This window comes from Pyrus communis, chromosome 7 (genome assembly GCF_963583255.1).
Source record: "Pyrus communis chromosome 7, drPyrComm1.1, whole genome shotgun sequence".
In the NCBI taxonomy this organism is placed as follows: domain Eukaryota; kingdom Viridiplantae; phylum Streptophyta; class Magnoliopsida; order Rosales; family Rosaceae; genus Pyrus; species Pyrus communis.
This window is the reverse complement of record NC_084809.1, coordinates 18,423,214-18,447,743: the sequence shown is the minus strand read 5'-3', so window position 1 is coordinate 18,447,743 and position 24,530 is coordinate 18,423,214. Positions and strand designations below refer to the sequence as shown.

At 36.0% G+C, this 24,530-nt stretch overlaps 1 protein-coding gene across 1 annotated transcript; it reads left to right on the top strand.

Moving 5' to 3' along the window:
• Nucleotides 1-9,064: 9,064 nt before the first annotated feature.
• LOC137740658 (uncharacterized) lies at nucleotides 9,065-17,183 on the top strand. The gene is made up of 3 exons (XM_068480493.1): nucleotides 9,065-9,076; nucleotides 9,147-9,484; nucleotides 16,745-17,183. Exons 1-3 carry the CDS (start codon nucleotides 9,065-9,067, stop codon nucleotides 17,181-17,183), a joined length of 789 nt encoding a protein of 262 aa, XP_068336594.1.
• Nucleotides 17,184-24,530: the final 7,347 nt, after the last annotated feature.

Sequence of the window (24,530 nt, the reverse complement as noted above, 5' to 3'; positions counted from 1 at the left end):
TGGACTGAGAAGTTAAGTGCTTCTCCCACCAAGAATGAAGCATCCCGGTGAAACCAGTGACGAGAAGATCAACTATTTGTGTTTGTGTAAAATTGTGATTTGAAATGTAGCTATTAGCAACCATGGACATGTGTTGAAGTTTGTTCAAAAGTTCTTGTTCGGACAAGCCATCTATGTTCCACTCATAAAGTTTGTCGGCAGAAACTGAAAATTGATTTTGAATATTTCGTTCTTCAAATTGAAGGTCAGGAGGAGTTGGCCTGGGATACCAGTTTTTTGTGAGAGAAGTGGGGTTGACCGGATGAGTACGAATACGTTTTAAATCAAAAGTTGGTTGAAGATCAATGTTTTGAAAAATATTTTCAATATTTTGGATAGCAGAACTAGTTTCCGTGTCCTGAGAAGAATCAGAAGTATTTTCTTCTTCGACAGAAACATCATTGTTTTGCAAAACATTAACAACTTTCTCTTTTTTGAGCTCAGTGAGCATATGATCAATTTTTTGTAAAGTAGTCATGGATTTTAAAGCAGTGGAACTTGAAGCAGTATCAGTAAAATTTACTAAAGGTTTTTCTTTTGGAGAAGATTTTGGTTGAGACAATTTGTCGATTTTGGTTTCTATTTTGTCTAACTGTTTTCCAATGGTATGAAGACTTTGGTTTGTAAAATTATTTTGTTCAATGACAGGTTTAAAACCAGAATCTTCTTTTGGAATTTTAAAAGGGGTTGCGGGGATGTTGGTATTACCGGTGGAAATCAAAATAGTTTCTTTGGGAGGATGACTGGAAGAAATTAAAGTTTTGTCTTCCTTAACCCAATTTTCTTTGGTAACAACCGTAACTTTATTTTTTGTTTCAAAATGTTTTTCAATAAAATCAAAGAAAGATATTTCAAATTGGTATTGTTCTACAAAAGCTTTCCATTCGGCATATATGGCTAGCTTTTCTTCATCACAATACTTTTTTCTAAAAATATTTCTTCTGGGGATGTTTTCCTCAGAAGCGATGTCAGCTTTAAGCTTCCTCCATCGGATTTTATGTGGTTTATTTAAAACAAGTAATTGGTGATTCACCGATGTTGTTTCAAAATCAGAAGGAGTTGGAGAAGTGGGTTCTTCTTGGTTTGGAGGATGATAAACAGGATGTGCAACTTGTGAAGAAGTGTCGACAGACTTTAATTTGAGTAAATCATTGACTAAATCTTGTTGTGCAGCTTCCTGCTCTTTTAACTTTTTGTTTACTAAAGATTTGATCAAATCTTGATCTCGACCCAGTCTATCGGTTGACGTGGATCCAGAAAAAGACTGTCTGCTAGGAGTAAAAGATTTGTGTGACAAAACTGATTCACAAGATTTTCTTGCTGGACGATCAAAATTGATTTTAACTGTGCCGTCAAAATATTGTTCAATGTTGTCGAGATTAACGAGGTTGTTTTGGACGGAAACCGGCTTACTTTCATTAATTAAACACCAATCCGAGGGGAGACTGATGTCTGACCACCTAATGGTTCTTGGTACTCTAATGTTTGCGCTTTCTTGGGTTGTTTGGATTAAAAGAGTGTGGTCGCGAGGACTTTTGTTCAAAGCTTGAAAATTCATGTTTGTGCCAGTGACTTTGTAATAAATTCTAAAAATAAGTGCCAAAGGTTGTGTTCCTTCCAGGACTTGGTACCCGGAGGTTTTGATATTAAGAGTAAGAGCTTTTAAAACATGTGGGTCTGAAAGACTTATTGTGAGATCTGGAAAACAATCAAAATGGATAGGTCCGTTATAAAGACTTGATTCAATCATTCCAAGAATACTATCGTTAAAATCAGTAAATCGGGCGTCACGAAGACATAAAAGAATAGAGGTATTAAGACCTTTTCGTGTTAAAGGTTTAACAGCGATTTGAACTAAACCAATGTGAAGATAGTTATGACCGTTTTTGCGATGCGCTTTGATTTGTTCTGGAGAAAATAATTGACAAGTCTCATGTTCTTTGCTAAGAGCATAAGCCTTCTCAACTGTTTTGACGTGATGTTCGGATTTAAAAGAGGTCAAAGACCATTTTTTCTTGTAAATATTTTGGGTTGAAACTTTTGGAATGTTCCAGTCGGAAAAATCAATACTTTCGTCTGTTTGAAAATCCAATTTTTGTTCTTCATTGACAATGTCAGGTATAGTTCCTAAGGTGGATCTAGAGCTAGTGCTGGCCATTGAACTAGATCTAAATAATCTACTCATGAAATGCACAAAACAAGTATACTATATGCAAGACTTAAAAGATTCACCTTCCTCGTATGTCTAGACTCTTCCCCCGCTCATGCGCTCCGCTCATGCCTCTCCTGGGACTTATTGTTTGGATCACGTCTTACTGTTTGGCTGGAAGAAAGAAGAACTCCATGAGCAGTGAAAAAATTGTAACTCTGTTGTCGAAACGACTTCTGTCAAAACTAGGCTGGAAGTTGTTTGTGAGAACATGACGAAGGTCATCTGGAATGATGGAAGAGCTTGGGCCATGGGAAGCCCACCAATCTGGAAACCATGCAGGAAACCGCAATCTGAAATTCTTATCAAAAGTTATGAACCATGAATGACTAAAGTCTTCTGTCTGGTGGAGAAAAATGTTGGTCCATGCTTGGATATAATCATAGTAATTGTAATGATTGTTTGGGATGAGAACATGCTGAGTATGAAGGGGTTTTGTGTGAAAAAGGGGAATTCCCCATTCGAGTTCGGTAAGGAATTTTCCAATATGGAGTGAATGATACAATATTTTGTTTTGGTGAGTGGTACTGTAAATTGGCTTAATAGCAATGCTTTCTGTTTCTGAAAGGATAGCCTGGTAATATTTTAGGCTTTTGTAGGATTCAGTTGGTAAGAAATGAAAATTTGGTGGAAGGAGTAATTTGGCAATGCGCTCTGGTGGTTGGTTTTTGTCAATGTGAAGAGGGATGCTAAAAAGCTTTTCTGAATGAGGGTTCTGGACATATGGTGATGTTTTAGCATAGCTAGGTGTTTTTGGTTGTGAGGGAGCTGGAGAACGAACTGATGAGTAAGGATCATAAGGGGTGGCTAGGGCCGTTTGGTAATTTGGTCGGATATTTCCTACTGTTGATCCTAAGGGAGTAAATCTGTTTGTAATGGCGAGGGCCGATGAAGAGTCGGGAATAGACTCTTGTTTTACTGGTGCTGGGGTTTGGGTAAGGGTGGCTGGGAGCCTTCGTTGCTGAGTAGGATTAGTACCCATTTTTCCCCTGCAAAAATTCTCTGGTTAGAAAATCTGGTATGCAATTCTGGCTGCCTTTAATGTATTCAATTTCAAAATCAAAAATACTTAATATGGCTTGCCAGCGTGCAAAAATCTGTTTTGATGCAATATTTTGAACATCTTTTTGTAAAACATGTTTGGCAGATTTGCAATCAACACGCACTAAAAATTTTTGATTTAATAAATCATCTTGGAATTTGCTAATGCATAATACAATTGATAAAATCTCTTTTTTAATAGTACTATAGTTACTTTGAGCCGGATTCCAAATTCCTGAATGGAAACGAACAATTTGTTCAGGAGATTCGGAAGAAGTTTTCTGTTTGAGGATACCTCCATAACCGATATCGGATGCGTCGGTTTCGACTATTTTGAGAGAGTCGGGAGTTGGAATGCCAAGGCAAGGCAAAGTCTTGACATGATTTTTGATCTGTTTGACAATGGAAGTATGATTTTGTGACCATGATGGAGGATTTTCCTTAAGACGATCAAACAAGGGCTTACATTGTTGACGCAGATGAGGATAAAATTCTGAAACATAATTGAGGGATCCAAGGAATCTTTGAAGCTGGGTTTTATCAATAATTTGATCTGGAAATTTATCAGCGAACTGAATGACTCGATCAATTGGTTGGATGGTAGACCTGTAAATATGGTATCCTAAAAATCTAACTTTGGTTTGAAATAACTTAATCTTAGATGCCGAAACAACTAACCCATTGGACCTAATGATCCTAACAAATGCATGCAAATGCTTCCAATGCTCTTCTATTGATTTTGAGAAAATTAATACATCATCAATATAAACAATCGAAAAATGGCTGTATTGATTAAAAATTTCATTCATGATATTTTGAAATTCACTTGGTGCATTTTTCAAGCCGAAAGGCATTACATTCCACTCGTAATGTCCGAAAGGAGTTACAAAAGCAGTTTTGTATTTATCAGATTCATGAATTTGAATTTGCCAAAAGCCTGATTTCATATCAAATTTAGAAAAAATAGTTGCCTGAGAAAGTCTCTTTATCAAGTCTCTTTTGTTAGGAATTGGATATCGGATCCATTCTAAAACATCATTCAAAGGTTTGTAGTTAATAACCAGTCGTGGAGCACCGCGTTCTAATTCTGCGTTTTTCTGGACATAAAAAGCAGGGCATGACCATGGAGATTTGCTTTTACGGATAATTCCTTTTTCTAAAAGTTGATTAATTTCAGTTTTACAAAACTCTAAAACTTCTTGATTCATTTGAATTGGTCGTGCTTTTGTGGGGATTTTTGACTCAATAAAATCTTTAACATAAGGTAGTTTAACAATATGTTGTTTTCTGTGCCAAAAAGCATTTGGAAGATCGGAACAAATTTCTTTAGTAAGCTTATCGGAAAACTGGCGAATAGAATCTAATAAAGATTTGTTTGTTAATTGTTCTTCAATTCTTTTGTGAAGAATTTCTTCTTGTAAAAAAGCAATTTGTTGGGATTTTGCAGTAATCTGGTTGAGGGTTTTCGAAACATTATCTTTTTGAAGTTGTTTTAACTTTTTAAGATCTGTTTCCATGCAAAATTCAAAAGTAATTTTTTGGCCAAAAACCTTGGTAGAAATACAGTTATGATGAACTTTGAAAGGATAAATTAATGCAATGAAAGGGAGTCCCAAAATAACTGGATCAGAAATATTCTTGATCAAAACAAATGGAGTTTTAAAACAAACATTTTGTTGACAAACATGGGCTTTGGGAATTTCATATTTTAATTTCATCGGGGATTGATTTGCAGCGCTAAGTGTTTCCGTGGACTTGTGAAAATATTTAGTAGGTATTAACCCTTCTTGAATGCAATTTAAATCTGCACCTGAATCAATTAAAGCGATGGTTTCTAAATGAAAATCTTCGATTACTATCGTAACTTTAGAATACCATTTTCGAATTCTTATTTTGTCTAAAAGACTTAAAACAAGTTCTTTTGAAGAAGAAGATTTAGCTGAGTGAGCGTCGGAATCGGAATTTGAGGAAGAACCATTTTGTTCTTGGACGAGCTCTTGCGTACGTGCTCTACTGAGTTGCGAACGAATTTCGGTATTTTCGGATTTTAAAAACTTAATTTCCGATTTGATTTGATTAACTTCTTTTTGCAAATCTTTGAGGGTGATCTCCTTTTTGTTTTTATTAAAACGTTCCAAAGTGGTACTGAGAGAAATCTTTTGAGAAGAAATTTGACTAGTGCCAGGTTCATGAGAAGAAATCAAATTTTTGAGTTTTTTCAAATAAAAAGATTTTAAATCAGGGTCATCAACTTTACTAATTAATTCCATTAAAAACTCTTCTTGTTCTTCTTGCTTATTAAGCACTGAAATTTTGTTACAACAAGTGTCCGTGCATCCAAACTTAATGTTTGGCGAGGAGACGTCGCTAGAACTGCTAGAGTCGGAGACGGAAAAATCGGGATTTTTATCAGATTGACTAGAGTCGGTATTTCTAATTTCTAAAGCCTGAATAAGTTGAACTTTCTCTTCTTCAGAGATTTTCAGTTGGTTAATAACCTTTTTAACCTTGCATTCATTTGCATAATGACCAAATTTGTCACACTTGTAACATTTTCCCTTTTTATTTTGAAAATCCTTTTTAGACTTTCGAAAAGGTTTTTTGTTTGAAGATGGTTTTTCATAAAATTTATTTGTCTGAAAAGGTTTGTTGGAAGATCTTTTGTTTTTATAAAATCTGGATTGATGTTTAGAAAACTTGCTGGTTTGTTGAGCTTTTTTCTTTTTACTCGAAGGAGCGATTGGAGGTAAACCATATTGTTCACAAAATGTTCCAAGTTCGTATTTAGCAATAGATTTATCTTTATGAACTTGTTTTGAAATCTTCATGTCGATACACATTTTCAATCCTTCCTTTTGAATAACATTAACTATGTTACCATAAGTAAGGGTATGATAAGGTATGACACCTTCTTCATTTACTAAAACATTTCGAATTTTGTGAGCAAAAAGATTTGGTAAACCATTGATAAATTTTTCTTTCCAAAAGGGTTGATTGCTATCTTCCCGAAGCATAACTCTGGATATGAAAACATCTTTATACCATCTGAAATCACTTAAGGTTGGACACCTTAAATTACTCAGTTGGTCGTGAATACGCGTAGTAACGTTGCTGGGTGTTCCTATAAAGTGTTCTATAATCGTATAAAGTAAAGTATTTACTCCGTCGGGTATTCCCTGTCCTATCGTTTCGTCAAAAATGGGAAATCCTTCCTCATCTTTTTTGACCGCAAAACGTATTTCATCTCTGGACTGAGAAGTTAAGTGCTTCTCCCACCAAGAATGAAGCATCCCGGTGAAACCAGTGACGAGAAGATCAACTATTTGTGTTTGTGTAAAATTGTGATTTGAAATGTAGCTATTAGCAACCATGGACATGTGTTGAAGTTTGTTCAAAAGTTCTTGTTCGGACAAGCCATCTATGTTCCACTCATAAAGTTTGTCGGCAGAAACTGAAAATTGATTTTGAATATTTCGTTCTTCAAATTGAAGGTCAGGAGGAGTTGGCCTGGGATACCAGTTTTTTGTGAGAGAAGTGGGGTTGACCGGATGAGTACGAATACGTTTTAAATCAAAAGTTGGTTGAAGATCAATGTTTTGAAAAATATTTTCAATATTTTGGATAGCAGAACTAGTTTCCGTGTCCTGAGAAGAATCAGAAGTATTTTCTTCTTCGACAGAAACATCATTGTTTTGCAAAACATTAACAACTTTCTCTTTTTTGAGCTCAGTGAGCATATGATCAATTTTTTGTAAAGTAGTCATGGATTTTAAAGCAGTGGAACTTGAAGCAGTATCAGTAAAATTTACTAAAGGTTTTTCTTTTGGAGAAGATTTTGGTTGAGACAATTTGTCGATTTTGGTTTCTATTTTGTCTAACTGTTTTCCAATGGTATGAAGACTTTGGTTTGTAAAATTATTTTGTTCAATGACAGGTTTAAAACCAGAATCTTCTTTTGGAATTTTAAAAGGGGTTGCGGGGATGTTGGTATTACCGGTGGAAATCAAAATAGTTTCTTTGGGAGGATGACTGGAAGAAATTAAAGTTTTGTCTTCCTTAACCCAATTTTCTTTGGTAACAACCGTAACTTTATTTTTTGTTTCAAAATGTTTTTCAATAAAATCAAAGAAAGATATTTCAAATTGGTATTGTTCTACAAAAGCTTTCCATTCGGCATATATGGCTAGCTTTTCTTCATCACAATACTTTTTTCTAAAAATATTTCTTCTGGGGATGTTTTCCTCAGAAGCGATGTCAGCTTTAAGCTTCCTCCATCGGATTTTATGTGGTTTATTTAAAACAAGTAATTGGTGATTCACCGATGTTGTTTCAAAATCAGAAGGAGTTGGAGAAGTGGGTTCTTCTTGGTTTGGAGGATGATAAACAGGATGTGCAACTTGTGAAGAGGTGTCGACAGACTTTAATTTGAGTAAATCATTGACTAGATCTTGTTGTGCAGCTTCCTGCTCTTTTAACTTTTTGTTTACTAAAGATTTGATCAAATCTTGATCTCGACCCAGTCTATCGGTTGACGTGGATCCAGAAAAAGACTGTCTGCTAGGAGTAAAAGATTTGTGTGACAAAACTGATTCACAAGATTTTCTTGCTGGACGATCAAAATTGATTTTAACTGTGCCGTCAAAATATTGTTCAATGTTGTCGAGATTAACGAGGCTGTTTTGGACGGAAACCGGCTTACTTTCATTAATTAAACACCAATCTGAGGGGAGACTGATGTCTGACCACCTAATGGTTCTTGGTACTCTAATGTTTGCGCTTTCTTGGGTTGTTTGGATTAAAAGAGTGTGGTCGCGAGGACTTTTGTTCAAAGCTTGAAAATTCATGTTTGTGCCAGTTACTTTGTAATAAATTCTAAAAATAAGTGCCAAAGGTTGTGTTCCTTCCAGGACTTGGTACCCGGAGGTTTTGATATTAAGAGTAAGAGCTTTTAAAACATGTGGGTCTGAAAGACTTATTGTGAGATCTGGAAAACAATCAAAATGGATAGGTCCGTTATAAAGACTTGATTCAATCATTCCAAGAATACTATCGTTAAAATCAGTAAATCGGGCGTCACGAAGACATAAAAGAATAGAGGTATTAAGACCTTTTCGTGTTAAAGGTTTAACAGCGATTTGAACTAAACCAATGTGAAGATAGTTATGACCGTTTTTGCGATGAGCTTTGATTTGTTCTGGAGAAAATAATTGACAAGTCTCATGTTCTTTGCTAAGAGCATAAGCCTTCTCAACTGTTTTGACGTGATGTTCGGATTTAAAAGAGGTCAAAGACCATTTTTTCTTGTAAATATTTTGGGTTGAAACTTTTGGAATGTTCCAGTCGGAAAAATCAATACTTTCGTCTGTTTGAAAATCCAATTTTTGTTCTTCATTGACAATGTCAGGTATAGTTCCTAAGGTGGATCTAGAGCTAGTGCTGGCCATTGAACTAGATCTAAATAATCTACTCATGAAATGCACAAAACAAGTATACTATATGCAAGACTTAAAAGATTCACCTTCCTCGTATGTCTAGACTCTTCCCCCGCTCATGCGCTCCGCTCATGCCTCTCCTGGGACTTATTGTTTGGACCACGTCTTACTGTTTGGCTGGAAGAAAGAAGAACTGAGGACCGACGATTAAGAGATGCAGATAAGATACAAGTATGTGGATAACAATGAACAGATTAGATAGATGCTAATGCAATTACCAACCACTTGGCTCTGATACCAAATGGAACTTTGAAGTGGACACCGGTGGTATTTACAGAACCAGATGGGTAAAATGGTGGGATAAATTCAACCACCAAAAAATTATTGATCTTGTAAAAGTGGAATTTCCCCAGGCATCTTTTCAGGCACTGCCAATCAAAGTTTCATCTTCGTCCTCACAAGCTTTGCCAGTTCATCAGCAATTTCCTGAATTACCAAAAGCTCAGGAACCAGTTCAGTCCCTTTCAGACATTAGTCCGTCATCTTCCCTCAAAGGAAAACCTTCTAAGTCCTCCAGTTCAAAGAAAAAGGAGGATTCTGATAAGTCCTCCCAGCTTCTGGACTTGGCTCAACAGCTCATGGCTGAAGCAGCAAGACTACAGAAAAAGAAAGGTTCCGACTCGGACTCTGACGCTTCTGATGCAGGGTCTCAGCCTCCCGCCAATTGGGCTGATCAAGTGGACCTTCAAGATGCTCAAGATCCGTTTGATTATTGAATTGCAATATTTGCCCATGTGATTGTGTCAGTCCAGCAACATCATCAGCAGTAGCTGCTTTCATATCTTCCGCAAAAAAAAACGAAGCATTATTCTTCAAATAGTGAAAAACAAAAAGGTCACTATTCACAATAGTGAAAAACAAAAAGGTCACTATTCTTTTAACTTTTGTAAAAGAATCAAAGCATCTTCACTATTCATTCAGCTTTTGTAAAAGTAACATCGTGACTCCACAGTAGAGATCCATCAGTCAGACAGCTTTGCCAGCCTTCTCCTCTCGACCAGCGAGATTCCCGGATCAAATTGGCATTCTTCAACCTTTCTCCTCCCTCTATAAAAGAGGAACTCATCTTCAGAAGAAGGATATAAGTTTTTAACTTCAAAAGCTCAGTTCAATATTATCTCTCTGAGATTATTCAAACACTTGTAATACATATATATTATTCAGGATGCCTGCGAGCTCCATCTATTTGTTTACTTGTTTCATCTGCCATTAGGCAATACCTGTTTGTTATCTGCATTGCAGTAAGTTTTCAATAAAACTTATTTTCCAAATATACTTGCATCATTACGTTTAATTCATTATTTTGATATGCTACTCTGTCTTTATATGTTTTATTTCTGCACTTTAAATTATATGGACGGCTATGCCTCCTGCTGCTATTTTATGTTTTACTTCCGCACTTTATATTCTATGGTCGGCTTTGCCGCCTGTTGTTAGTTCCGCCCCATTTGGTATCAGAGCGGAGCGCATGAGCGGAGAGGCATGAGCGGTCCAAACAATAAGACGTGGATAATACCAAATGAGTAGATTATTTAGATCTAGTTCAATGGCCAGCACTAGCTCTAGATCCACCTTAGGAACTATACCTGACATTGTCAATGAAGAACAAAAATTGGATTTTCAAACAGACGAAAGTATTGATTTTTCCGACTGGAACATTCCAAAAGTTTCAACCCAAAATATTTACAAGAAAAAATGGTCTTTGACCTCTTTTAAATCCGAACATCACGTCAAAACAGTTGAGAAGGCTTATGCTCTTAGCAAAGAACATGAGACTTGTCAATTATTTTCTCCAGAACAAATCAAAGCGCATCGCAAAAACGGTCATAACTATCTTCACATTGGTTTAGTTCAAATCGCTGTTAAACCTTTAACACGAAAAGGTCTTAATACCTCTATTCTTTTATGTCTTCGTGACGCCCGATTTACTGATTTTAACGATAGTATTCTTGGAATGATTGAATCAAGTCTTTATAACGGACCTATCCATTTTGATTGTTTTCCAGATCTCACAATAAGTCTTTCAGACCCACATGTTTTAAAAGCTCTTACTCTTAATATCAAAACCTCCGGGTACCAAGTCCTGGAAGGAACACAACCTTTGGCACTTATTTTTAGAATTTATTACAAAGTCACTGGCACAAACATGAATTTTCAAGCTTTGAACAAAAGTCCTCGCGACCACACTCTTTTAATCCAAACAACCCAAGAAAGCGCAAACATTAGAGTACCAAGAACCATTAGGTGGTCAGACATCAGTCTCCCCTCGGATTGGTGTTTAATTAATGAAAGTAAGCCGGTTTCCGTCCAAAACAACCTCGTTAATCTCGACAACATTGAACAATATTTTGACGGCACAGTTAAAATCAATTTTGATCGTCCAGCAAGAAAATCTTGTGAATCAGTTTTGTCACACAAATCTTTTACTCCTAGCAGACAGTCTTTTTCTGGATCCACGTCAACCGATAGACTGGGTCGAGATCAAGATTTGATCAAATCTTTAGTAAACAAAAAGTTAAAAGAGCAGGAAGCTGCACAACAAGATTTAGTCAATGATTTACTCAAATTAAAGTCTGTCGACACTTCTTCACAAGTTGCACATCCTGTTTATCATCCTCCAAACCAAGAAGAACCCACTTCTCCAACTCCTTCTGATTTTGAAACAACATCGGTGAATCACCAATTACTTGTTTTAAATAAACCACATAAAATCCGATGGAGGAAGCTTAAAGCTGACATCGCTTCTGAGGAAAACATCCCCAGAAGAAATATTTTTAGAAAAAAGTATTGTGATGAAGAAAAGCTAGCCATATATGCCGAATGGAAAGCTTTTGTAGAACAATACCAATTTGAAATATCTTTCTTTGATTTTATTGAAAAACATTTTGAAACAAAAAATAAAGTTACGGTTGTTACCAAAGAAAATTGGGTTAAGGAAGACAAAACTTTAATTTCTTCCAGTCATCCTCCCAAAGAAACTATTTTGATTTCCACCGGTAATACCAACATCCCCGCAACCCCTTTTAAAATTCCAAAAGAAGATTCTGGTTTTAAACCTGTCATTGAACAAAATAATTTTACAAACCAAAGTCTTCATACCATTGGAAAACAGTTAGACAAAATAGAAACCAAAATCGACAAATTGTCTCAACCAAAATCTTCTCCAAAAGAAAAACCTTTAGTAAATTTTACTGATACTGCTTCAAGTTCCACTGCTTTAAAATCCATGACTACTTTACAAAAAATTGATCATATGCTCACTGAGCTCAAAAAAGAGAAAGTTGTTAATGTTTTGCAAAACAATGATGTTTCTGTCGAAGAAGAAAATACTTCTGATTCTTCTCAGGACACGGAAACTAGTTCTGCTATCCAAAATATTGAAAATATTTTTCAAAACATTGATCTTCAACCAACTTTTGATTTAAAACGTATTCGTACTCATCCGGTCAACCCCACTTCTCTCACAAAAAACTGGTATCCCAGGCCAACTCCTCCTGACCTTCAATTTGAAGAACGAAATATTCAAAATCAATTTTCAGTTTCTGCCGACAAACTTTATGAGTGGAACATAGATGGCTTGTCCGAACAAGAACTTTTGAACAAACTTCAACACATGTCCATGGTTGCTAATAGCTACATTTCAAATCACAATTTTACACAAACACAAATAGTTGATCTTCTCGTCACTGGTTTCACCGGGATGCTTCATTCTTGGTGGGAGAAGCACTTAACTTCTCAGTCCAGAGATGAAATACGTTTTGCGGTCAAAAAAGATGAGGAAGGATTTCCCATTTTTGACGAAACGATAGGACAGGGAATACCCGACGGAGTAAATACTTTACTTTATACGATTATAGAACACTTTATAGGAACACCCAGCAACGTTACTACGCGTATTCACGACCAACTGAGTAATTTAAGGTGTCCAACCTTAAGTGATTTCAGATGGTATAAAGATGTTTTCATATCCAGAGTTATGCTTCGGGAAGATAGCAATCAACCCTTTTGGAAAGAAAAATTTATCAATGGTTTACCAAATCTTTTTGCTCACAAAATTCGAAATGTTTTAGTAAATGAAGAAGGTGTCATACCTTATCATACCCTTACTTATGGTAACATAGTTAATGTTATTCAAAAGGAAGGATTGAAAATGTGTATCGACATGAAGATTTCAAAACAAGTTCATAAAGATAAATCTATTGCTAAATACGAACTTGGAACATTTTGTGAACAATATGGTTTACCTCCAATCGCTCCTTCGAGTAAAAAGAAAAAAGCTCAACAAACCAGCAAGTTTTCTAAACATCAATCCAGATTTTATAAAAACAAAAGATCTTCCAACAAACCTTTTCAGACAAATAAATTTTATGAAAAACCATCTTCAAACAAAAAACCTTTTCGAAAGTCTAAAAAGGATTTTCAAAATAAAAAGGGAAAATGTTACAAGTGTGACAAATTTGGTCATTATGCAAATGAATGCAAGGTTAAAAAGGTTATTAACCAACTGAAAATCTCTGAAGAAGAGAAAGTTCAACTTATTCAGGCTTTAGAAATTAGAAATACCGACTCTAGTCAATCTGATAAAAATCCCGATTTTTCCGTCTCCGACTCTAGCAGTTCTAGCGACGTCTCCTCGCCAAACATTAAGTTTGGATGCACGGACACTTGTTGTAACAAAATTTCAGTGCTTAATAAGCAAGAAGAACAAGAAGAGTTTTTAATGGAATTAATTAGTAAAGTTGATGACCCTGATTTAAAATCTTTTTATTTGAAAAAACTCAAAAATTTGATTTCTTCTCATGAACCTGGCACTAGTCAAATTTCTTCTCAAAAGATTTCTCTCAGTACCACTTTGGAACGTTTTAATAAAAACAAAAAGGAGATCACCCTCAAAGATTTGCAAAAAGAAGTTAATCAAATCAAATCGGAAATTAAGTTTTTAAAATCCGAAAATACCGAAATTCGTTCGCAACTCAGTAGAGTACGTACGCAAGAACTCGTCCAAGAACAAAATGGTTCTTCCTCAAATTCCGATTCCGACGCTCACTCAGCCAAATCTTCTTCTTCAAAAGAACTTGTTTTAAGTCTTTTAGATAAAATAAGAATTCGAAAATGGTATTCTAAAGTTACGATAGTAATCGAAGATTTTCATTTAGAAACCATCGCTTTAATTGATTCAGGTGCAGATTTAAATTGCATTCAAGAAGGATTAATACCTACTAAATATTTTCACAAGTCTACGGAAACACTTAGCGCTGCAAATCAATCCCCGATGAAATTAAAATATGAAATTCCCAAAGCCCATGTTTGTCAACAAAATATTTGTTTTAAAACTCCATTTGTTTTAATCAAAAATATTTCTGATCCAGTTATTTTGGGACTCCCTTTCATTGCATTAATTTATCCTTTCAAAGTTCATCATAACTGTATTTCTACCAAGGTTTTTGGCCAAAAAATTACTTTTGAATTTTGCATGGAAACAGATCTTAAAAAGTTAAAACAACTTCAAAAAGATAATGTTTCGAAAACCCTCAACCAGATTACTGCAAAATCCCAACAAATTGCTTTTTTACAAGAAGAAATTCTTCACAAAAGAATTGAAGAACAATTAACAAACAAATCTTTATTAGATTCTATTCGCCAGTTTTCCGATAAGCTTACTAAAGAAATTTGTTCCGATCTTCCAAATGCTTTTTGGCACAGAAAACAACATATTGTTAAACTACCTTATGTTAAAGATTTTATTGAGTCAAAAATCCCCACAAAAGCACGACCAATTCAAATGAATCAAGAAGTTTTAGAGTTTTGTAAAACTGAAATTAATCAACTTTTAGAAAAAGGAATTATCCGTAAAAGCAAATCTCCATGGTCATGCCCTGCTTTTTATGTCCAGAAAAACGCAGAATTAGAACGCGGTGCTCCACGACTGGTTATTAACTACAAACCTTTGAATGATGTTTTAGAATGGATCCGATATCCAATTCCTAACAAAAGAGACTTGATAAAGAGACTTTCTCAGGCAACTATTTTTTCTAAATTTGATATGAAATCAGGCTTTTGGCAAATTCAAATTCATGAATCTGATAAATACAAAACTGCTTTTGTAACTCCTTTCGGACATTACGAGTGGAATGTAATGCCTTTCGGCTTGAAAAATGCACCAAGTGAATTTCAAAATATCATGAATGAAATTTTTAATCAATACAGCCATTTTTCGATTGTTTATATTGATGATGTATTAATTTTCTCAAAATCAATAGAAGAGCATTGGAAGCATTTGCATGCATTTGTTAGGATCATTAGGTCCAATGGGTTAGTTGTTTCGGCATCTAAGATTAAGTTATTTCAAACCAAAGTTAGATTTTTAGGATACCATATTTACAGGTCTACCATCCAACCAATTGATCGAGTCATTCAGTTCGCTGATAAATTTCCAGATCAAATTATTGATAAAACCCAGCTTCAAAGATTCCTTGGATCCCTCAATTATGTTTCAGAATTTTATCCTCATCTGCGTCAACAATGTAAGCCCTTGTTTGATCGTCTTAAGGAAAATCCTCCATCATGGTCACAAAATCATACTTCCATTGTCAAACAGATCAAAAATCATGTCAAGACTTTGCCTTGCCTTGGCATTCCAACTCCCGACTCTCTCAAAATAGTCGAAACCGACGCATCCGATATCGGTTATGGAGGTATCCTCAAACAGAAAACTTCTTCCGAATCTCCTGAACAAATTGTTCGTTTCCATTCAGGAATTTGGAATCCGGCTCAAAGTAACTATAGTACTATTAAAAAAGAGATTTTATCAATTGTATTATGCATTAGCAAATTCCAAGATGATTTATTAAATCAAAAATTTTTAGTGCGTGTTGATTGCAAATCTGCCAAACATGTTTTACAAAAAGATGTTCAAAATATTGCATCAAAACAGATTTTTGCACGCTGGCAAGCCATATTAAGTATTTTTGATTTTGAAATTGAATACATTAAAGGCAGCCAGAATTGCATACCAGATTTTCTAACCAGAGAATTTTTGCAGGGGAAAAATGGGTACTAATCCTACTCAGCAACGAAGGCTCCCAGCCACCCTTACCCAAACCCCAGCACCAGTAAAACAAGAGTCTATTCCCGACTCTTCATCGGCCCTCGCCATTACAAACAGATTTACTCCCTTAGGATCAACAGTAGGAAATATCCGACCAAATTACCAAACGGCCCTAGCCACCCCTTATGATCCTTACTCATCAGTTCGTTCTCCAGCTCCCTCACAACCAAAAACACCTAGCTATGCTAAAACATCACCATATGTCCAGAACCCTCATTCAGAAAAGCTTTTTAGCATCCCTCTTCACATTGACAAAAACCAACCACCAGAGCGCATTGCCAAATTACTCCTTCCACCAAATTTTCATTTCTTACCAACTGAATCCTACAAAAACCTAAAATATTACCAGGCTATCCTTTCAGAAACAGAAAGCATTGCTATTAAGCCAATTTACAGTACCACTCACCAAAACAAAATATTGTATCATTCACTCCATATTGGAAAATTCCTTACCGAACTCGAATGGGGAATTCCCCTTTTTCACACAAAACCCCTTCATACTCAGCATGTTCTCATCCCAAACAATCATTACAATTACTATGATTATATCCAAGCATGGACCAACATTTTTCTCCACCAGACAGAAGACTTTAGTCATTCATGGTTCATAACTTTTGATAAGAATTTCAGATTGCGGTTTCCTGCATGGTTTCCAGATTGGTGGGCTTCCCATGGCCCAAGCTCTTCCATCATTCCAGATGACCTTCGTCATGTTCTCACAAACAACTTCCAGCCTAGTTTTGACAGAAGTCGTTTCGACAACAGAGTTACAATTTTTTCACTGCTCATGGCCAAGTACAAGATCCCATGGATTCTCAAATGGAACTTTGAAGTGGACACCGGTGGTATTTACAGAACCAGATGGGTAAAATGGTGGGATAAATTCAACCACCAAAAAATTATTGATCTTGTAAAAGTGGAATTTCCCCAGGCATCTTTTCAGGCACTGCCAATCAAAGTTTCATCTTCGTCCTCACAAGCTTTGCCAGTTCATCAGCAATTTCCTGAATTACCAAAAGCTCAGGAACCAGTTCAGTCCCTTTCAGACATTAGTCCGTCATCTTCCCTCAAAGGAAAACCTTCTAAGTCCTCCAGTTCAAAGAAAAAGGAGGATTCTGATAAGTCCTCCCAGCTTCTGGACTTGGCTCAACAGCTCATGGCTGAAGCAGCAAGACTACAGAAAAAGAAAGGTTCCGACTCGGACTCTGACGCTTCTGATGCAGGGTCTCAGCCTCCCGCCAATTGGGCTGATCAAGTGGACCTTCAAGATGCTCAAGATCCGTTTGATTATTGAATTGCAATATTTGCCCATGTGATTGTGTCAGTCCAGCAACATCATCAGCAGTAGCTGCTTTCATATCTTCCGCAAAAAAACGAAGCATTATTCTTCAAATAGTGAAAAACAAAAAGGTCACTATTCACAATAGTGAAAAACAAAAAGGTCACTATTCTTTTAACTTTTGTAAAAGAATCAAAGCATCTTCACTATTCATTCAGCTTTTGTAAAAGTAACATCGTGACTCCACAGTAGAGATCCATCAGTCAGACAGCTTTGCCAGCCTTCTCCTCTCGACCAGCGAGATTCCCGGATCAAATTGGCATTCTTCAACCTTTCTCCTCCCTCTATAAAAGAGGAACTCATCTTCAGAAGAAGGATATAAGTTTTTAACTTCAAAAGCTCAGTTCAATATTATCTCTCTGAGATTATTCAAACACTTGTAATACATATATATTATTCAGGATGCCTGCGAGCTCCATCTATTTGTTTACTTGTTTCATCTGCCATTAGGCAATACCTGTTTGTTATCTGCATTGCAGTAAGTTTTCAATAAAACTTATTTTCCAAATATACTTGCATCATTACGTTTAATTCATTATTTTGATATGCTACTCTGTCTTTATATGTTTTATTTCTGCACTTTAAATTATATGGACGGCTATGCCTCCTGCTGCTATTTTATGTTTTACTTCCGCACTTTATATTCTATGGTCGGCTTTGCCGCCTGTTGTTAGTTCCGCCCCATTTGGTAATATATATATATATATATATATATATATATATATATATATATAGGGGGAATGGCTGAATCCAAGGAGGAAGATGTTTTGGCATTTTGAATTATTTTAGGATTCTAAAAATCTGGTTGAGAGTCTTGGAATGTGATTAGGATTCCTCCTTACAACTAGAGATAAGATAAGATAAGGTTGGATCAAACAAGATAAGGTTGGATAAGATAAGATAAGATAATGTTCCTCTCCAACTAGGATTCCTCTTTCTTGTCTAATTCCTTACCTTCCAAGCCTCAACTTTAATTTCTCCATATTTTAGCACATATCTAGCACCATTTAAACACCAAAAACGTCCAGCCCATATGTTATCCACGCCTGTTATCCAATCCAAGTCCAAAACTGCTCCAAATTGCTCCATTTTGCCATTTATTGTCATCTGTACCAATTGGACCTGCAATAATACGAAAATAACTTAAATTACTACAATAAATAGAAATAACTAAATAAATGCAAAGAAATAAGATAACAAAATCGCATAAATATGCTCCTATCAAACATCCAAAGGTAATTCAATTAAATTAACGAATAAATTTAAATTATAAACTTAAAACTAATAAATTATTAAGGTGACTATATTTAGCCCCTTTGGTTGGAAATAGTGTCACATCCCGGCTCAGGCCCCCACCATATCCCAAGCTCGACTCCACTGTAGCACGATATTGTCCACTTTGGGCCCCGACCACACCCTCACGGTTTTGTTTCTAGGAACTTATATGAGAACTTCCCAATGGGTCACCCATCCTGGGATTGCTCTCGCATGAACTCGCTTAACTTCAGAGTTTTGATGAACTCCAAAGCCAGTGAGCTCCCAAAAAGCCTCATGCTAGGTAGAGATTGGAATATACATATAAGTTTTATATGATCCACTCCCCTGGGCGATGTGGGATGTTACAAATAGTATATGAGTATTGCCTGACGCAATTCATTTAAAAATAATATTTTGCAGGGTTATAATTCTGGACTAGGCTACACTTAACCCTTTCAGTTGGAGATGGCCTTAAGTAATGATGCCAACAAATCCAACATGGGCACGTGCTGCACTGGCCTCTAGAAATAACTACGTTGGCTTGTTAGTTTCCTTTCGTATAACAAACATTACATAAGAAATTATTATTGTAAGCTCTCTTGCTAAACTTTCCTTTATATGTAAAATTCTCTTACTACAACTTTTCTCATTAAATTAATAAAAAGAACAAGGTTTTAAAAGACGCTAGGCGCTAGTCGGGCGACGAGTTGGGGCCTAACGCCTAGGCAGCTAGGCGGGGTTTAGGCGGACTAGGCGGATTTAATTAAATCTATTATATTTCGTGTAAATAAGTGTCTATTTATACTTAAAATATACATAATTTCATCATAAACTAATAGAATGACATATATATTATGGGCTATTAGAACATAGTGAAAACATGGGAAACAAGCATATAATGTGTGTTCATTTAAGCGTTCAATAAGCCTCTTACAATTTATTGAAAAAAAAATAAAATGCAAAATGAAAGTTATCTCTAAGTGAGTCGCAACCTAGGCGGATCTTGGCGGGCTAGGCGGGTGCCTAGGCGGTCTAGGTGGGTGCCTTAATAGGTCTAGGCGTGCCTTCTTAATTTTCAAATGCCTAGGCATTAATTGGGGTGGTGACCAACCGCTTAGCGCTTAGGCGGGGATTTTTAAAACAATGATAAAGAAAAGCCTAGTTGTTTTAGCAGCATCAAGGGATGGCTTAAAGTTTGGGGAATCTTACGATCAAATTCTCATTTGACTTTCACTTTGTTTCTTATCTGATTTTGAGGCATTATTTGTGTAACTACCCGTCCCCAAAAGCTTCGTTAATTTCCATTTATTTTGGTAATTTATGTTATTTTCGTTTTATTGTAGGTCCAGTTGGTAAAGATGACAATAAATATCTAAATGGAGCGATTTGGAGCAGTTTTGGGCTTGGATTGGATAACATATGGGCTAGACATTTTTGGTGTTTAAATGGTGTATGACATGTACTAAAATCTGGAGAAATTAAAGTTGAGGCTTGGCAAACAAGGAATTACACAATAAAAAGGAATCCTAGTTGGAGAGGAACCTTATCTTCTCTTATCTTATCCAAACCTTATCTTAATTTATCTTATCTCCAGCTGCAAGGATGAATCCTTATTACATTCCAACACTTCCTATCTAATTCTAGAAGTCTTAATAATTCAAACAACCTAATCCTTTTTCTCCTGGGTTTCAGTTGTGCCTACACCCTATATATACACATTATTGCCGCAAAAAAAAAAAAAAAAAAAAAAAAAAAAAAAAAAAAATCGGAGGGAAGTGTGACATGCCTACCATTCATCCATAGAAGTTGTTTGAATTTTCAGAGTTCTTTCTATCTTTGTTTTAATTTTCAATGTTTATTTTAGATTGCTTTTCAGTTATGATGAACATGTGTAACTAAGTTTCTTTTTAGCTAGAGATGAATTTGAAGCCATGATCATATGTTTTATATAAATTGATTACATCCAATTATTGTTTCATAAAACATGAATGCGATTTACTTATCTGCTTGATAGAAAACTTATTCTTGTATGTTTATTAAGGGTGCACACTTAGTTTGCAAATAGGGATTTGATGCTAGAATATAATGGAATTTCACCTAATCGTTATGAACTTATATTTGTAAGTAGTAAAAGTCACTAGCCATGATTGAGTTAAGTAAATTCTTGGCAGGAGTATTATGCTTTTCATAGTTACAAATGCTTTGTCAATGCTTATGATTTTCATAAAATTTAATGATCTTTGAGATGTATCTCTATCATGGTTTTCATAGTTAGGGAACTTGAGAAGAATAATTTGGTTACATCGCTGAATCCAATTCAATGAACTTAGGAAAATTTGAGAGTTAATTAGTGTTGTTCACAATTAATTTGGGGCATTGTCATTCATGGTTTATAGGAAGAATAACTAGAAATCAATTTGTATGCATATGATTCATGTGTGGAGAAGAATCCCTTAGCTATCTTTTCATCCATATTTCATTCACAACTTAATTTACTTGCGGCCTTTTACTTTTGTTTTGATTAAATTCGTCCAAAATCTCCCCCCTCATTGTTTTAATGTTAGTTTAACTTAGTTTTCAGTTTTATAAGTTTAGTTTGTGTTGATTAGCATCCCTTCTAATCCCCGGAGTAGAACGATCCCTTCTTACTCGTACTACGATTGCATAATATATAGGGTTTAATTTGTGTGTTAGTTTCTATCACTCAAAATTTTAGCGCCGTTGCCGGAGATTAGCCAAATTGCTAATCGCTCTATGTTTTTCATTTGTTTTTTCTGTTGATATTTGATTTAGTTTTATTTCTTTGATTTCAGGTACTAGAGAAGCAAGACATGGAAATTACTAATCTTCAAGCTCAAATGGCGAATCTTATTTCTCTTATGTCGCAGTATATCGAGAGGTCCACAATGCAAAGTATCCCTACATTTGGTGTGTCCTATAAGCAGGGATATCAAACTAATCAACATCCTCAATTAATTGAGTATGGAGGTTGAGATAGTGTCAATGCTTGGGGTTATCAAGGCCATAATCAATCAAGGAACGCCTTGTTTTCCAACACTTATAATCCAGGTGGGAATGATCATTCAAATTTTATGTGGAGGGAACCTCAACAAATTCGACAAGAAGGATATTGGTAGCCATCTAAGGAGTTTTATTCAAGACCTATGTAGCCACCACAACCTCCCCCACAAAAATCCCAACCAAATTCAGGTTCGTCAATGGATTATGATAAAATTCTTCAAACACTAACTTCTTTGACTCAGGGTTTACAAGACCAAGCTAAAGAGATGGGGGACATGAAGAATCAAATTGGACAGATCGTAGAATTCATGGGACAAATTCGAGAACAAAGCGAACTTTCCAGGTCAACCAGTGTCAATTTGATGGGGGATTTTGAAATTGCTGAAGCGATCACTTTGAGAAGGGGTATGGAGATTGTAGGTGATTTGAAGGTGTCCAACCATAGCCTAAAAGTAGACAAAGATGAGCTATCCGAAGAGGATGAGGAAGACTCAGCCATGGCAAGCTTCGAAGAAGCCTTACCACAACTTCCAATCATCCCCAATCCTAGTGCCGCAGCCACCCTAGCTCCACCACCATCCAATTCTTGTAAGGTTGTTCCGAATTCAATTCTTTCTAACCTTATTCCACCAAATGTCCCTTTTCCTTGCAGCTTTTTGCAATCCAAGAAAGAAGAGAGAGAGGAAGACATCTTCGAAACCTTTCCAAGGGTGCAAGTTAATATCCTGATTCTTGATACAATAAAGCAAGTTCCAGAATGTGCTAAATTTTTAAAAAGGTTTGCATAACAAGAAGAAGGATTCAAGCGAAAGAAGTGGCTGGGGAATATCTAGAATTCATCCAAGAGGATGTACTTAAGACAACCATCCCTGAAGAAGTTGGATTTTATGATACGGGACAAGTCACTGCCCTCACACCAAATCTAGCCGAGTGTAACATTCTTGAAACTTTCGAAGTAGTGTTTGTCCTTGAGTTCTTGTCACAGCATACAGGTAAGCCACCTCCTCAAATTTCAATTTTGTTTTTTACTAACATTTTGTTGATTTCAATGATTCAGCCACCCACTCTAGAATTTAAACCATTACTAGATCATTTCAAGTATCACCTTTCATTCAAAGATCAACTCCATGTTGCTGGTCCTAGTGAGGATTAAACGGAGGTGTTGTCCGGTTGGAAAATGTTAAAGCAAGCGCTTCTTGGGAGGCAACCTCATGTATTCAAACAAAGAGACATTGGAATTTCGGTCTCCTATAACCAGATTTGCTCTCTTTTACGCTTCTCTTTATTATTTTTACTTCGCTATAATTGTCTTGTTTGCTAGTTATCTTTTGTGCCTTTCTTGTTTAAGTTTATTTTTGAAACATTGAGGACAATGTTTAGTTTAAATGTGGGCGGTAAACATAATGCTTTTCATGATTTCTCTTCGAATTTCACCACCTATCATTACTAATGTTGTTATTCACTGTTTTAAAGTGTTTCTTGTGTGTCATATAAAAAAAATTTGAAAAAAAATCGAAAAAGTTTGAGAAATACCAAAAAAGAGTTGTTTTTGTTGCTTGTTTGTGTCTTAGGGTACCTTCCAACACAATGATGAGGATTTAGTTTTTAGTTGCATGACTGTTAAAGAAAGTTACAAATATGGGTGGAAGTTTGATATGCTCTTTAGTTAATACTTAGTTGTAGTTGTCATTTACGAATTCACATGTAATCACAAAGAAAAAAAATCAGTTTTTGTAACATGCTTGAAGGAAGAAACATAAACTAACGTTACAACTTTGTGAGACTTGAGCCTATTCTTTGTTTGGAGAGTTATTAATCTATGATATTCTTGTTTTCTAATTATTTCTTTGCTTGGTTGCTACTTAGAATGATTTTCCATCATTTTAGTTCCAAATACTAGAACTCATGCTCGTTTCATTCAAAGCATAAAATTGATTGCATAACAAATAACAAGATGAAGGTGTTTAGTTACCCCTAAAGCCAAAATGCCTTATCCCTTGCACCGCCTATCACTACTAATGTTGGGGCATCCCTAGTTTGTGTTGATTAGCATCCTTTCTAATCCCCGGAGTAGAACGATCCTTACTTACTCGTACTACGATTGCATAATATATAGGGTTTAATTGGTGTGTTAGTTTCTGTCACACTAAGAGAGTTAAGGGGGTAGCCGATCGGACCCTCGACCCATTTCCATTTCGCGACCCTGTCTTCGACCCGGTGTTCCGCGACTTTTTCGACCCCTTTCATGGAGTTTTCCTAGTTTTTCATGGTTAACCATCACTTGTAAACATCACTACGACATCCTCGCTATGAATTTCACCCTAAACTCGACGAGATTCGGTTTCATTCCATGGAGAATAGCACTAGTGGGTGCAACGGGTCACATGGCAGCGATCCGCCATTCCTGAAGCAAACTCAGCCAACCACCACCACCACCAATAGACTCTCCCCAACCACATACCAAATTGACACACCTCGACCCGAGATGTCCACTAGGACTCTGAATCAAGCTGTGTTGGCCAACACCTGGAAGGTGACGAAGCCATTAAATGTATTGATGTAGAAGATGTGAATAAATTTAAACCTAAAAGTGCCTAAGTACAAAAGTGCGCGGTGAGCAAGTATAAATCCATTTCACACGTGATGACAGAGCATAAGTGTAGTACAGTAAAATAGGGTGAGAATTATGCCATTGATGGTAATCGTCTATCCCAAGATTTGCCGATAATTATCGTCGGTACCAAAACTCTGCTACTAGAACCTGGAGGGGCGAAAAAAACAAGGGTGAGTGGGCCTGAAAATAAAGTTTTAATAAAAACCTTTTGAAAGTGTTATAACCCATCACCGTAAAACCCGTATAGTTTCCAGAAAATATTACGACATAGGTACGAAAAGTGAATACACAAATGCAGTAAAAATAGAAGTATGCCATGTCACAATATCTCAGCAATAATAAATGTAAGCCAGGTGTGAGATCAATCTAAACTAACATGCCAGTCGGAGTCACCTAATATGACATGTACA